This window comes from Vidua chalybeata, chromosome Z (genome assembly GCF_026979565.1).
Source record: "Vidua chalybeata isolate OUT-0048 chromosome Z, bVidCha1 merged haplotype, whole genome shotgun sequence".
NCBI lineage: Eukaryota > Metazoa > Chordata > Aves > Passeriformes > Viduidae > Vidua > Vidua chalybeata.
Window position 1 is genome coordinate 8,586,659 of NC_071570.1, and position 16,942 is coordinate 8,603,600.

A 16,942-nucleotide genomic window follows, 5' to 3' on the forward strand; every position below is an offset into this window, starting at 1 on the left:
AAAGCATCTTATACTTGGCATTACAGTCTTGAAGCTGCACTGAGAAGAAAGAAAATAGACAATCTAAGGAAACAGCTGCCTGCAAAACATATTGAATAGGCTCAGTGCCAAAAAGGGGATATGCTGTGTGTGCTATATGCTTACTACTAATAAATACATAACAAGGGTTATGTCTTTCTCATTATCAGTTTTAAAATATCAAGAAGGTTTTACAAAAAGTTAAAATTCATGATTGGAAAGGCAAGTGTACTAACTGCATAAGACAATAATCAGAAAAATCCTGCTGTTGATAAAAAGCAAATATGTGAAAACTAGAAGAGACAAATGCTTCTGGTGGGTGGTGTGAAATTGAAACAACCTTTGCAAACCAACTTTAGAGGACGGATAGCTGAGGGATCTCACTCTCAAATATCACAGTCCCTTTACAGAGACAATTACTTTTCAAATTGCAAGACAAAGGACTTAGCTTGAAAAGCCAAAATTAGGTACTACATTTTTCCTTTAAAAAGTGTTCCCTTTTTACTTTAATAATTGACACTTATATGCTCATCCAGAGAAAATGAAAGCATGTTACACCTCATCTACAAGCATCAATGTAAGAAAATTAGAGCAACTTAGAACTAGGTGAGATTCCTTGCGCATATTCCTGCTTCATTGTACACACCGTATGAACCCTTTCATTGTTCACATTAAAACTGCATATTATATAAATACACATGCAATTATTTTTCTGTCTCATTTCAAATGATTTATTAGCATTTTTAATAGCACTAGATCCCTAACTGAACATCCACAAGTAGTTTCACACTCTTTGGATTTAGGCACTTAATTTAGATCTGAAGTTTAGAGACCACATGCTTCTGTCATACCTCATTAATTAACAGTGAGATTGTTCCTCTAGAAAATGAACCATGGCAGGTGCCATGCACCAACACATGCAGAACAGTATTACGAAAAAATTTCTCTCCACAAACCACATAAACAGTCTGCCAATTTCTGTGCCTCTGCCCCGTGCTGTGTAAATTGCAACAGTACTGTCCTGACCCCAAGCCCCAACCACCCCCATCCAGATTATATTATCAAACAAAGGCCATAATCAAGCTACAAAAGGGCCTGCACATTTCACCTGCCAGTTTCAGTCCTGTACACTGTGAGAACCTGTAACCTGATGTAAATAAGCTTTCCAAGGCAACTTCATGTAACATTATTAGGGTGAAGGACTTTCAAGTTTTTCCCCTTGGATTAGACGATGACTAAGGGACCGTATTAGAAATTGCAGCTGAGTACAGAGAACTTGGTGAGCTAGCCTCCATCTACACTGGTTCTATTTTCATTCACTGCTTCTGTGGACATAAGGGAGCCTGAATCAAGATTTATTATAATCAATTTATTTCACTCAGCACCAAGTATCAATATTTGGATATCTGTGTGTAGCAGCAATCAGGCTACCAACTGCGATATGTTATTTAGGTAGTTACTTAAAATTGTTTTCCAGCCACTCCATTTTTTAAAATTGGGATATATCTTTAAAGAATAATCTCCATGTCAACATACTTTACCTTTCATGGACTACTATGACCTCAAAGCTGTGTTTTAGAAGTAAACTACAGTGAAAAAAATCAGGGGACAAGAGAATACGGAAAACTTTGTTTTCATCTGAATCTTGAATTATGCTTGCATGTCAGGGAATGTGAGGAATTGAATACACAGTATTACAAAATGCAGTGTAGTATTAAATGACTGCAATAAACCACACATATATGCATATCATATCATGCAGTTTTACACACTGAGAAAAAATAAACAGAAATTAAATTTTCTTTTCACTTCTTACACAAAGAAAGTAAAGTCAGACAATGGCATGTAAAAGAAAATTGCATTTCCAAAATTCTTCATTTTAAAAATGACTGGGTGTTTCTACAATGGAGACAAATCTGTTGGCTTGACTGCACTTACTGACCTCTGCTCAAAAACGTGTTCACTAATTCTTCAGTCTGGGAGCCACGGCATGTGATTAAATGTCTGCCTTCATCTTCAAGGCAACATTATGACATGGCAGTGAATTTAGTTCTGCTTTTAATGCTTTTTTATCTTCTGCATCTTTTAGAATAGTGCTGTCTCTCTGTTTCTATTGATGTAATTCGATATGATGTTTTAAAATCCCTTTTCCTAAACGAAAATGTTCTTCAACTGCAAACAAAATTTTCTTATTTCCTTCTACTGGAAGTCTTTGGCATACTGCAGGCTCTACTGGAAAGGGCTGTGAATCACAAGCTATCGCCCTGTTTAAATAGTAAAACATAATAAATGCAAAGTGATAACCTGTCTATTCCTCCCCCCGCCCCCCCCATACATTTGCCCTTTGTGGTGCTCCACACGAACAAACAGGACATAATTTTTAGACTTTTGCTTCTCCAGAAGGAAGGCATGGAGGAGCTGCTGAGCAACCGCATGAAGGAATGCAGTAGCTGGCTCTCCAAAACAACCAAAATGCCTCCATCTGAGCCTCCGCTCAGAAGCAGTACAGCTTTATTCCCCTAATTAAGTAACACTGAATTATGAAAATGGCAGGGGGTGACTCAAAGGCATGTTTTCAGTTCTCAAGGCCTAATTTGAAGGAAATAAACTTGAAGAAGACAAAGTTCACAGCTTTTAAGAGCCTCATTATTGACCTGCATTAACTACGGTTATAACAACCTTTGCCAGGTCCTGTGTAAGGAAACAAGTCAACTCCTTTTATATCCAATGCATGTTCTGGCTCAACTAAATTGTTATGGTATTAACACATGGATTGCTGAAATTTCAACCATTTTGAAACAGGTCATAGCAGTCTTGAATCACGTGAATTTACAACAAAACATAGCAATTACCTCCTACCTTCACTGTTACTGCTTTTATTGTTTGACTTGTTTCATGCTGGTATGTCTGCTGGTGTGCATGGAGGGCAAAGCAGACACCATGGCAGCGTTGCTTAGAGACCTAAGCTCAACTCTAAACTCCAAGGCATATTAATTTGATCCTTAGTTTTGCAACACAATGGTAATTCTGAGAGCCCCAAAACAGGATGGCCAAACCAAGCAGTCTTTTATCGCAGCACACAGAACCATGTACTACGTGGTTTCTGTTACTGACCATAGCTCCTTTCTTTGTTCACTGCTGATGCCACGACCAGGCCTTGCCATGGCTGATGTGGAGGAAGAAGCAAGTACTGCAGAGTTCATGAGTGCTCATTCTGGTGTCACCATACACAGCACAACAGAGCCTGAACATGTTGCCTTTAAGGTGGGATGTTCTCAAGTTCACTGCAAATAAACGTGCTGCACAACTTCCAGCAGTATCATGAAGCCCCGATGAAACTAAACATCTGCTTTTACTGATGAGAAATTTGTCTATGCACCTGCATATTTTAAGCTATGTGTGAGAATCACAGAATGTCAAGAGGTTGGAATGGACTTTAAAGATCATCCTATCCCAAACCCCTTCACATGCCATAGGCAGAGACATCTCCCACTAGACCATGTCGCTCGAGGCCTTATTCAACTTCAATGCTGTGAGAGCTGAGGCGCACACAGCTTCTCTGGGCAACCTGTTCCAGTGTCTCATCCACTGTCACAGTGAAGGATTTCTTCCCAAAATCTCACTTAAATTTTCTCTTCACTCATACCCACTACTGCTTGTCCTATCACTACAGATCCTGAAGAACTTTCTTTCATACACTGGAAGGTTGCTACAGGGTGTCCACACAGCCTTCTTTTTTCCATCTCTTCACTAGGCTTCACCAGCCACAGCTCCCTCTGCCTGTCTTTGTAGAGGGGGTGTTCCAGACCCCTTATCACCTTCATGGCCTCCTCTGGACTTCATCAGTTTGTTGTCTTTTTTTCTGCTGGGGATCCCAGAGCGTTCCAGGTGGGGTCTCACCAGGGCGGAGCAGAGGGGGCAGAATACCGCCCTGCTGCCCACGCTGTTTTTGACGCGGCCCAGGATGGGGCCGGTTTTCTGTCAGGTTTCATATCTGCCCTGACTGGCGAGCCTTTTCCCCAGCCGGGATGGGGCCGGCGCAGCAGACGGGCCCGGCCGGGCCGAGCCGCGGCCCCGGGCGGCGGCGGCGGCGGCGCGGGAAGGGGAGGGGGCAGCGGCGCCCCGTGCGTGTCGCAGCCGGTCACGTGGGCGGCGGGACCGGGGCCGGGGCCGCGAGAGGCTGAGGCGGCGCCGGCAGCAGCGATGGCGGCGGCGGCGGCGCTGGGCGGGCTCGGCCTCCTCCGCGCCCGGCTCAGGCTCGCAGCCGCAGCCGCCGCGACCTCCGCCGCCCTCGGCCGAACCGGCCACCGCGCGCCCCCGCTGCGGGGAGGCGTCACCGCCGCCGCTCTCCCCTCGGCCAGGAGGAGCTACGGTTCCCAGGCGAAGGAAGAGGAGGAGCTGCGCGTCCGGTACCTGGATGATGAGCACAAAGGTAACGAGGGGAAGGCGGCTCTGCACCTCCTGTCCCGGCTTGGCCGGGGTGACCCCTGTGGGGCAGAGAGAGGGCGGCCCTGGGGGAGCTGCCCTGCGGCGAGGGGCGGGAAGAGAGCGGTGGCTCCTCCTTCTCCTTGTCGCGGCGGCCGGGGTTGCGTCGCAGAGTGCTGGGAGCTGCCGGCATGGCGGTGGCAGAACTGGGTCAGCTTGGTCCTTCTTGGCTCTTCACTGCATCGTAGAATGGTTCGGGTTAGAAAGGACCATGAATAGTATCTGTTTCTAACTCCTGCACCACAGGCAGGGACACCTCGTACTAGACCAGATTTGCTTAGAGCCCTATCCAGCCGGGCCTTGAACACCTCCAGGAATGGGGCATCCACAGCTTCGGTGGGTAACCTATTCAGTGCCTCACCACCGTCACAGTAAAGATTTTCCTCCTATTAACTAATCTAGAGCTATTCACTTTCAATTTGAACTAATTCCACCTTGTCCTGTTGCTACGTGCCCTTGTAAATAGTCTTGCCTCACCTTTCATGTAGGTTCCCTTCCAATACTGGAAGGCTGTGATTAGGTCACTTCAAAGCCTTCTAATTTCTACACTGAACAGTTCCAGTTCGGTCAGCCTTTCTTTATAGGAGAGGTGTCCCATTCTTACCATCTTGATGGCCTCCTCTGGGCTCACTCCAACAGGTCCATGTCCTCCCTGTGCTGGGAGCCCAGAGCTGGATGCAGGGTTCCAGGTGGGCTCTCACCAGAGCAGAGCAGAGCAGAGGGGCAGAATCCCCTCCCTCCCCTGCTGCCCACGCTGCTTTGGCTGCAGCCCAGGACACGTTTGGCTTTCTGGGCTGGGAGTGCCCATGGCTGGGTCATGTCCAGCCTCTCACCCACCAGCACCCCCAAGTCCTTCTCCCCAGGGCTGCTCTCCATCTGTTCATCCCCAGTCTATGCTGGTACTGGGGATTGTCCTGATCCAGTTGCAGCACCTTGAACTTGGTCTTGTTAAATTTCATGAGATTCCCATTGGCCCATTTCATGAGCTTGTCTAGGTTGCTATGGATGTCATCTTGTCCTTGAGGTGTGTCAGCAGCATCACTCTTTGTAGAGTACTGCAGCATATATACTGTGTTTGTGAGGTACACCTCTGTGAGCTGGATCTTTTTGCCACTCTAATTGTGAGAAAATGAAGTTTAGCAGCAAATGACTAGAGTCATGCTGCTTCAGACATCAGTTTTGTGCTTCAGACATCAGTTTTGTGCTTGTGTGCAGGGAGCAGAGAAAGCATAAAACTGATATCCATGTTTTCTGTGGTGGAAGGTATGGCTTCATTGTTCTCTCATCTCATGCCACTCTCCTAATCATCATCTCATCCTCCTCCTTGCTTTTAGTGTTGTCACTACTACTCACTTTTTTCTACTCAGCTATACCAAAAGTCTTATTTTAACTCATCTGGTTAAAAAAAGAAAGAAAATCTGTGCTCCTTAGTGACGTGCAGCCCGTTCATCACAGCACGGACACTTTGTGCTTCCTCTTCTGATGTGGTGCTCTCTGGATTTTGGAAGTGCTCCACTTCCTTTGGTGTTTGTCACTCCTTCCCCTGTGGATGCAGCAGGGCTAGGAATGGTAGAGAAGTGCAAACTCTGTTCCTGAGGATTTATGCCTATACTTATAGCTAGACATGATGTTATACCTGCTTTTATGGAGGGGGCCATAGTATAGGGTTTTGATTATCTGCAGCACATGAATCTCTTTACATGGAGAATATATCTTGGAACCACCATGTGTTGAGATGTACAGTTTAGTTTACGTCTTTGAGCACATTAATTCAGCTATTTCACACCTGCTGCCAATTCAGGCAAATGCCTGTGAGTTGAGTATGCCTGTACATAGATTTGTATACATATACAGAGAGGTAACTTCAAAACTTTGACCTTAGAAGATTATTCTTTCTTTTTCAAGGGGAAACTGATGTGCTTTTATCAGCTTTCATCAGGGCAGGTTTTTGTTATTATTTAGGATTGATAGTAAAGATGATATAATTTGATCCTGAATTATCTTCTGACTTGTAGTTCTGTTCCCAACTCTTTCCACTTCCTTTAAAATGTACTACTTTAGTCCTGTTTTTCCAGCTGATTATGGAACTTTGAATTGATTTAAAACATCTATTCAGATTTTTTGTGGATTATTTTAAGTTAAGGAAGGAACAAGACAAGAGCAAAGGAGAGTTTGTAAAATGTTAGAAGAGTGTTTTTCCTTGCTAATTTTTTGCTTTACCAAGAAGCAGTAGAAAATATCATGATCTTACATAGTAATCAACTTTTACTTCTATTACACATGGAATTAGGCAGTGTGTTCCAGCTGTTGAATCAGCAAGGAGTCATTGTTTTTGTAATGTTATGAAGGTGTTTCATACTGTGTGAAGGTGTTTCATACATATGTAGCCTAATGTCCCAAAACTTGGAGATAGTATTTGTAATGTTAAAGCAACTGTCACTATCATAAGGAAGGATTCAATCAGTATATTTTTAATTAATGAATTCTCTAAGTGGAAGGAATTTTCTTTGGTATTGTCTTTCAGAAGGACACAGAAACAAACACTGTATTAGAAAGAGACAAGAACAAGGGTGTAGAAATAGGCCAGAAGGAGACATTAATTTCATATGCCTTCTTCAGCAGCACAAAGAGCAGGCAACTTTTCTGCCAAAGAAACATGGCTCTGCTTCCTCCCTGTAGTGCTACCACACACCTTCCTCCTCACCCTGTATACCAAGTTCATCTGTATTTATCTGCTTACAGCATGTAATATCTCTGCTGAATGAGGACACCAGCTCTGTAAACACCCCTGTGGTCTTTCTTGCTCTTTTCTACCCTGCTATTCCTTGATCTACCATTTCATGTTCTTGACTTTCCCATATGGTACTCTGGTGCCCCCCAGCCTCATCACACCATCCCATTACATACTTCTTGACTTCACGCATGCTCAGACCCTGCTCTCTGACTACCTTTTATGGCACTCACATGCTTGTTGATGCTGTGGTTGTGCTCTTGCATGTGCCTGGTGTTTCCATGTTGCTCAGAGAGGACTGTAAATATTGGGGAGGAGGGAAAACTGGCTGTACCTTCCTGACGTACAAGCACATGTCTTGTAGCACTAGACAAATCTTTGCCTGTAGGCAAAGTAGCAAACTGTTCAGCTTCACTTCGATGTGATTTGCATACCCCAGGTCTTGGGAAGTTGTTCAGCATGAAGTAAAATGAGAGTATGTTTGCAAAGGCTAGTTATTGAAATTTTAACTCAAGGCTTTCCAGCTTCCAAATTTGAAATTTGACCGGAACTGGAATACAAAAGTTGTGAGATTTTTGAAGAATGTGATTGAAAAATACCTGTATATTTGTCCCATGTTGCAACTTGTGAAGCTCTTAGTGTCAGTTTCCTGTGAGTAAAGATGACTGTCAGTGTTTTTAAATTAAGTATATATCTTTTACTTGATTTGAGATTCTATTTGATCATTACTAGGGCTGAAATGTATTACAGCTATTGACATTTCAGAACTTAGCCAAATTGCATTAGTGATCCCATTACAAATTTAAATTACTCTAGTGCTTTGGTTTTTTAAGTTATGGGTGCAATTGGGAGAAATATCTTTTTAGTCTTGACTCCAGTGTGGCAGTGTCACTTGCTGGAATGTGATAAAAATATTTTTAAAATTTAGATTTTACACTAGAATGACTCCTTATGGTCAAATTTCTCAGCTGGTTTTGGTTCAGTTTAGAATAAGACAGCTTTTGGTCTTCATCAGTTAGAATTTTAATGTACATGGAATGGGCAAAAACAAATACAGTCTTGGTTTAAGTTGTTCGCTCAGAGGTTGGAAACTGATAGCTAGCTGATAAATTGGAAAAACTTCCCGTTCTTTTGCTGGGAAAAAAAAAGCAGGGCTGATCAGGTGAGATCTAGTAACTTAAGAAGTATGGAAAAGAGTTAAATCAGAATTTAGAGATGAAACAGGCTCATAGGGGATTTTGAAGAGTGTTTTGGTGCTTTTAAAAAGTGCTGGTTAGTACACATCTGTGTGATTTTTCACTTAAATACTTCTTGATAAGATGATTAATGAAAACCACCAGAATTGTGCATGATATAGTCACCATATGTTCCTGTTTTGCTTAAGAAACTACTTCAGAATAATAAATATGTAAGTCCACTTGTCTGCCTTGGTGTATCTGAGTAGTTAAGTGAAACAAGCTTAAAAATAACTTTGATCCCCCTTCTGCTTTTCAAAGCATAATTCAGACATTTTTAAAATATTTTTTTAAATTATGGAAAATGACCTGTGTGTGTGTATTTAATGCAAATAAATACAAATAATTCTGCAACTACTTTATATGCAGATGTAGTGAGTCTTTCAAACTCTGGCAAAATGTCTAGTATTGGTTTAAAGACAAGATTAATTTTTAAGTAACCATTTAAATGTGTTTCTACCAAACATTAAGGATGAATGTTTTGATCTCTAAAATGTGCAAGATAAAAGAGATAAAGAACATCATCAAAAGTAAGATCTCCTGTGTGCTGGTACAAACAGGAGTTGATCCAGGATATAATCTCTTCACTAAATTCAAGTATTAAATTTAGTGTATGCTATGATACCAGGATATTTCTGGGAATTTACAGATACTTTGAAGCTATCTTCTAGATACATATGTATCCTTATTTCTGTAAAAGACATTTCTTGCCTTTACTATGCTTTCATTTTATAATATAACTTTCATTTTTATCATATAACTTTTATAATATAAGTTTAATTTCATTTTTCTCTTAAATGCTGAGAATTATACTACAGGCAGCTTTCTCTTTTGACAGGGGCAACTTGTAAGTAGACAACATATTGTAGATTTACATGTGCTTTCCCTCTAATGGTTGTCTAGGAAAGTAGTATACAGGAATATTGCTGCTTATGTTAGACAACACTGGGAATCACTGTCTCTTGAAAAGCCTAGCCAGTTAAGATGAACTTAGTTTTCAGTATGCAGATGTATTCTTAATAGATGCACATTATGTACTGAAATGTGTCCCAGAAATAATGTGGGGATGACTCCCTGGAAAAACCGTGACATTAATATTTGGTTTAGCATTATGTGAATACTCAATTCCTTCATAGTAGATCTGTCACGTTTTTGATACCATACAGATACACCAAGAAAGCAAATACTACTACTAGTACTACCACTAATTTGTACTTCTATTTATTAATGATTGCTTTTTAATATATTTTCTTTCACAAGTAGATTTTTCAAACAGTTTATTTGAAAGGATTTTGGAAAGCACGTATATATGCGTGTGCTTTAGGAAGAATGAACCATGATTAAATGCTTCAGATGACAATGTAACAGGTATTATTGAAAAGTGACCGCCCTCAGGTCAAGTCCCCCATGACTGGAAAAGGGGAAACATTGTACCCATTTTTAAAAGCAACTGAAAGCTGGAGCTTGGGAACTTGTGACCCCTGAGCCTCTCCTCTGAGCCTCACTTCTGTGAGGAGCAGATCCTCCTAGAAGCTGTGCTGAGGCACACGGAGTACAGGGAGGTGATTCAAGACAGCCAGGATGGCTTCACCAAGGGCAAGTCCTGCCTAACCAACTCAGTGGCCTTGAATGATGGAGTTCACTCCATAAGAGGTCAAGGGAATGGCTACAGATGTCATTTATCTGGACTTCTGGAAAGCCTTTTGCGGAATTCCCCACAACACCCTTCTTTCTAAAGTGGAGAGAGATGGATTTGATGGATGGACTGTTCAGTGGATAAGAAGCTGGTTGGATGGTGGCATCCAGAGTATAGTGGTCAATGGCTCAGGGCCTTGATGGAAGTCAGTGACAAGCAGTGTGCCTCAGGAGACCACTATAGCAGTGTGCTATACTGGGACAACTGTAATTTAGTATCTTCACTGATGACCTAGATGAGGGGATTGAGTTCACCTTCAGCAAATTTTTAGATGACACCAAGCTGAATGGTGCTGTTGACACACCTGAAGGATGGGATGCTATCCAAAAGGGCCGGGACAATCTTGGAAAGTGGGAAATGGGTCCATGGGAATCTTATGAAATTTAAGACCAAGTGCAAGGTGCTGCACCTGGGTCAGAGTAACCTTTGGTATCAGCACAGGCTGGGGATGAACAGATGGAGAGCAACCCTGGGGAGAAGGACTTGGGGGTGCTGGTGGGTGAGAGGCTGGACATGACCCAGCCATGGGCACTCCCAGCCCAGAAAGCCAAACGTGTCCTGGGCTGCAGCCAAAGCAGCATGGGCAGCAGGGGAGGGAGGGGATTCTGCCCCTCTGCTCTGCTCTGGTGAGAGCCCACCTGGAACCCTGCATCCAGCTCTGGGCTCCCAGCGCAGGAAGGACTTGGACCTGTAAGAGCGAGTCCAGAAGAGCCATGAATATGACTGGGGGGATGGAGTGCTTTTCCTGTGAAAAAATTCTGAGGGAATTGGAACTGTTCATCCTGAAGGCTGGGCTTTGGAGTGGCCTACTGTGACATCAATTTTCTGAAGGGAGCCTGTAAGAAACATAGAGAGAGATCTTTCTCTTTAAACTGAAAGAGAGCAGGTTTAGTTTAGATATTAGGAAGAAATTATTTACTTTTAGGCACTGAAAGTGATTGCCCTGAAAAGCTGTGGATACCCCATCCCTGGAGGTGTTCATAGCCATGTTGGATGGGCCTCTGGACAATCTGGTCTAGTGCAAGGTGTCCTTGCAGGAGGCTTGGAACAAAATGATCTTCAAGGTCCCTTCTGTCCTCAGGATGCTCAGATCTTGTAGTAATGGCATATCAGAACAATAATAATTCAAATGTGACTGTAAGGCATGTCTTTGGTATATATATATATATATATATATATATATATATATATATCTCACTACAATATGTGGTAACCCTTGCAAACCTTTTATACTTTTCCTCTTGTAATTTTTGCTTCATATTTTTTTTATACTTAAATGAAAACAACTGGGTGGGTGCCATCTTTATCTTTTACTTCTGTAGAAGGAAGCAAAAGTGATAGTTTTGTGATTCGATATGACACTGCTAAGTAAAAATTGACTTGTATGATTTGTCTTCAAGGATAATTCCTTTGTAGGAAAAAAATCTTTAAAGTGCTTTAGTATTAAGTGGAGCTTCCTTCTGAATACACTATTGTTGGTGGTGGAGTAGCGGTCTTTGGGCTCCAGTGGAGAGAAGAAAAATTCAAGTGTCATTAAGTGTTATTGCCATTAAGTATAACATGCGTCTGAAAAGGATGCTATTTCCTGACTGATGTATGGTTTGGGGTAATACTCTCTCTAGTTTATTCAAGCATGGGATTTGTAGTGCCTGTAATCAAAGTGAAGTCAGGGTGAAGGGTCTTTTTGTTGCTTTAATGTAGGATGATGCTTTTGCCTAATCTACTTGTGTTGAACATATGGAATATTTGAATTTGGAGTGATCCTCCTCCTGGAGAAGAAGTTGTAACAGCTGAAGAAAAGTGCTACTTCACCGCTCCTTTTTGCTTAACAGAATATAAACAGATTCCTATGTAAGTGCTGAGTAACGACCTTTGCAGGTGGTCCTGATGAATATGTCCAGCCATAGGTATAAGCGTGGGAATTCAGGCTTGTAGAACAAGGGAATGAAGGTCATTTAGGTTGACCTGGCTCCACTTGCCTTTTAGGAGGTATCTATACTTAATATTTGACTGTACCTTAAGTGCAAGGAGGCCATGTGTGCTTTATTACTACATTTGACACTATTTTTATTTGAATCTTGACAGTGGTAGCTGACAAATGGAAGACTTTGTCTTCAAATTGTTAACTGCAGAAGGAGCAGGAGCTACTTTAAATCTTGTCTTGTGTGCATGTGTGTGCAACATACATGCAGGAGGAAGGAGAGGAAGGGATCTCAGACACTAATGGGTCAGTCCTAAGGGAGAACAGGTTTTCCAGAAATAGAAGAAGCAGTATGCACTGAGATGACAAAGAAGGCTTCAAGAGCATAATTATGTATAGATTGTACATTCAAAGCTGAGTAGTGAAGTAGTAATCACCTGGGCAAACACCGAGTTTCTGGAATTCTGTTTTTTCATATCACAGGTTGGTGATACTACTGTGGGCATTTTTGTTTGAGACAGAGCTTCCTTTCTGCCTTTCATTCCTTGTCTTTCCCTAGTCCTTTTTTTCCCCTTATCCTTGCATTTTCTGCATAAAAGGTTCTGACTGATAAAATGTTTGAACTCAGGCAGTTGTGCGGGTTCAGGCAGTAATTGTCTAAAAGATTGCTATAGTTGCTAAACTTAGGCATTACCAAAATAGACTTTTCAGAATTTTCCTCTTTGATATTCATGCCTGTTAAGGTGAGGGGGGCAAAATAAAGACGATTTCTGTTTCTGCTACAGCATCCAAACCAATGCACAGGTAATCAATCAGTCAGTAAGACAACTGATCTGTAACTGGACAAAGGGAACTGTGAATGTGTCTGTGGAACCATATACCAAGCATTGAGCTTGATTTTTGTGTTTCAGGGAGAATTTTTGTTGGATTTTGTTCCTTTTTAAACAATTTTTCCTATTGGTGGCATTCTTTCTATGTTTATGACTTCCTTTTATCTGTATCGGAGTTGCTGGTCTCTGCTCTGAGAGGACTTCATGCTTTAAAAAGTCTCTGGAGATAGGCTCTCAAATACAGAAATATGTACTTTACAATTAAACATCTTTCCTGATGGCATGTCAGCACTTCATGCACAAACATGAAATTTGTGCATGCAGTTGTGTAATTCTACATTCAACCTTTGTAAGCACTGTTTCCACATGATGATGTTAGAGTCCTATTTTTGTTCTTAAAGTAAGTGTAATTTCTGTTGAGTATTGAAAAGAATAAATAATTTTATCTTCTTTCAGAAACTCAGTAGTGATTGCACTAGCATTTTTTCAGTCCTCAATGTCTTTTGTATAATTTCAAAATAATAATAATTTACATAGATGATTCTTATTTCACTACATTGTAACAATGATTTGATCTTTCTTCCTCTCCAGGAATTGTGGTGCTTGGATTAAACAGATCTCATGCCAAGAATGCACTTAGCAAAAATCTTGTAAAAATGGTAAGTGAAAAGAATAGTTTTTACTATAAAGGTCAAGTATTGCAATGAAACACTTTAAAAAGTGTTTGGTGATTCCCCTTCCTCCTTTTCTCTGTAGATGTCAAAAGCTGTGGATGCTTTGAAATCTGATAAGAAAGTACGAACTGTTGTATTCCGGAGTGAAGTCCCGGGGATATTCTGTGCTGGTATGCAAACTTAATTTTCCTAAGAAGCTGGAAATCCATATTCTCTTATTGCAAAAAAAAAAAAAAAAAAAAAAAAAAAAAAAAAAAAGCCCAGAGTCCAAGGAAACATGTCTTTTTCATATATTCATCTCAGTAACAAACAAAACATTTTTAAATTATTTTCTTATTTTCTTCAATTACTAACACAAATCAAATACTGGGTTTATTTTTTCTGTGTCACATCAATAATTTCAAAATATATAATATAAAATATATAATTTTTAAACATGATTGTGAGAAATCATTTAACTGATCTAGAAACTTGCAAGTATGTCAGAATAAGGTGCAAATAATATAGAAAGCTGTATCAAACCTTTCTTTTAAATGCATTAACTTGAACTTTTAATTAAAGAAACGTATGTATACTTAAAATTTCATGATGAATATACATGTTACTGCAGGCTGAATGCATTCTCAAATTAAAAACAAATCAAAACAAAAAGCACACACCCCAGCCAACATATCCAACAGTACATGCATCTTGCCAAAGTGCTCAGAAAACCAAGAGCTCTCAGCTACCAGATGCTGGGAAACAGAATTTGCTGACATGTCAAGATCAATTCATACAGCAGTATCTTTTATGACTATCAAGTGAATAGTCTTCTTATTTAAAAAGGTTTCAACTAGTTCATACTTTATTCAAATTTAATTTACATCCATTTGAAACAGAAAACAGAAGTAAAGCAGTTTGTTCTTTCTAGTACATTAATAGAACTATCAAGAAAGAGGAGATCAGTTCTGAAATTTTATTTTTCTGATAATTTATGTAGTTGTCATTCTTGATAGCCCCAAATACCATAATTAGTTTAGTTTTAAATGCAAATAGTTTTTCCAGTTTTAAAATATGTAACGTACCTAAGCACTTTCAGTTGAGTTTAAAATTCTTCTTCTTCTTCTTCTTCTTCTTTTAGTAAGCCTGTTCTCATGCAGATACAGTCTGTCACTTACAAGACTTGTGAAAATAATTGTCTTAGAAAAAAGGGAAAAATCAATTCAGTACTTAGTAATACATATAAATTTATTAAATGGCTATGTATTAATCAGCATATTTAATTTAAAGGTTGTTTAAAAAGAGAAGTTTTAAGTTTTAAATCAAGAAGTTTTAAGTTTTAGTCATCTCAGAAAAAAACCTGTAGTTTTTAAACTGATGAAGAATGAAACATCAGAGCAACACTTGCAAATGGTGTTTCAAGTTAAATGTTATGTATTTGAAATTAAAAGATGGCCGTTGGGCTTTTTTAGCAATGTTTCTTATTTGACATTCTTGAATTTTGTAATAGTGATATATTGGAAATAGGAGAGCAGAAATACTGATTTTGAGGGAGAGTATCTCAGGTATGCTACTATTATTGTACTTACGAGCTCCAAGTACGTCTCCAGTATTCTTTTTTTTACGTCAGCTGTCTTTTCCAAGCTGTTTTGGTATAAAGATTTAACATACTCATTGCTGCTTGTTTGTCTGGCTTAGAAAACCAAACAATTCAGAGTATGTATTAAGATATAACAACAGAGAAGATACAAGGACATTAGGAAGGAAAATTAGTCCTGAAAAGAAGACTGTGAAAGACAAGGGCTGGGTAGCTATATCTAGATCTTAACCCGGGGAGTAGATATAGGGTATGAACTAGGTGTCTCTAATTTAAAAAAAAGTGATGGGTAAAACAATTGTCCTAAGAAAGGAGATTTCTGTAGCTGAACAAGTGAAATAAAGGATGTTCCAACAGTGGTAACTGAAATTTGGAGTGAAACAGAATACCTGAGGCAGAGTTTGTTAATGAAAATAGACAAAAATTTCACAGTGGAAGGATGGATTGCTTCAGTAGGTGACTTTAATGGGTATCTCTAAAGAGAACGATAATAGAGGGAGCATAGTGAGATCTGGAAAAAACAGGTTAACAGCTTAGGGAAGTAAGATGAGGAGAGGAACATACTGGATGTAATAAAGCAGTTTCTGAAGGGGACTCAGGAAATTCAGTAAAACAGAAGAAGCTGTTTTCAAACTTAAATGTTAAAGGAGAATATGTTACTTCAAGAGCATTTAATTTCCTTAAAAAATGCAAGGATCATCTTGTGAAATGTCATACTTTCTTATGCCTTATAGTGCTATTTAGTTAGGCTAAACCTGGAATGTTTTTATTTTTTTGTATTTCCTCAATAACGTTTTCTTGCTGATATGTGTGAGAATGTATGTTTTTAAAAATACACTTCTATGATTATTTTTTGGACCACCATCTGATGTTTTACAGCCTGCATATTGGGAAACTTTGTCCTAGAATGTAGTTCCCTTTTATGTGTGGAATGCAGTCCAAGATCATTAAATCCTGCCATTCCTTAGCTATCAACACATATCTGTGAAAGCCACAAGCCAAGTGTCTTGTTTCCTTCTAAGGCCTAGTCCACAAAACATGACATCCAACCATTTTTCTCAAAATAGCAGTGTGGATGATTAAAATATTTAAACTCTTTTGATGACTGATATAGATTTGAATATGATTTCAAATTATGGTAGTTTCACATGGTGAAATTGGAGGGGGACAAAAATAGAATTGTATAAAAGAATGTAGAGATGTGCCAGAAATCATATCCTTTCATTTCTGCATAAAAATTCACTTTGAGTCTTTACCTACTCTTTTCTTTGTGTCTCCTTTTCAATACTTTATACATCCATGGGTGCAGAAAGCTCCTCATTAATGCTCTAGCACTGATCAAAAGGGATGCACAGAAATCAAAGCTTTGCGTGTCTGGGGTTAAGGGTGTCTATGATTATGCATAAGCTATATATTAGAGTAATTATGTCTGTAAGGGCTTCTTGTGCTTTCATTAGAAATGCTCTGGGACTGAGTCACTTCTTAGCTCCTTTCTTTCTACATCTGAAATCAAATAAGTAAAGTATTGGTCTTTCTGAAGTGAACATGTATGACCAATCCTGGCCTATGGTGTACTTGCACCATTCTGCAGCCAAAGTAGGTGAATCTGTAAAGGAGTTTTTTTATTTCCTGACAGCGTTCCTTTCTTGAGGAAGGCATAGGCTTATGCATGGAATAAGGCAGGTGTCCCATGGGTAGAATGTCTGTGATCAAGTAATCATGGGTTGTGCTGTGTTCACACAAGGAGCCAAATTACATTAATATAGGCAGTTTGAA

General features: G+C 39.9%; 1 protein-coding gene across 2 annotated transcripts in view; it reads left to right on the forward strand.

The window, feature by feature from the left end:
- Window positions 1–4,818: 4,818 nt before the first annotated feature.
- Window positions 4,819–16,942, forward strand: part of AUH (AU RNA binding methylglutaconyl-CoA hydratase) — a 121,044-nt gene continuing 108,920 nt past the window's right edge. The window contains exons 1-3 of one of the 2 annotated variants that reach the window (XM_053968860.1): window positions 4,819–4,839; window positions 13,508–13,575; window positions 13,673–13,760. In XM_053968860.1, coding sequence (XP_053824835.1) covers window positions 13,573–13,575; window positions 13,673–13,760 — 91 coding nt within the window. In that variant the 5' untranslated portion in view covers window positions 4,819–4,839; window positions 13,508–13,572. Of the gene's footprint in view, window positions 4,840–5,705; window positions 5,767–13,507; window positions 13,576–13,672; window positions 13,761–16,942 lie in introns of those variants that run through there. The other variant, XM_053968859.1, reaches the window with a different exon arrangement.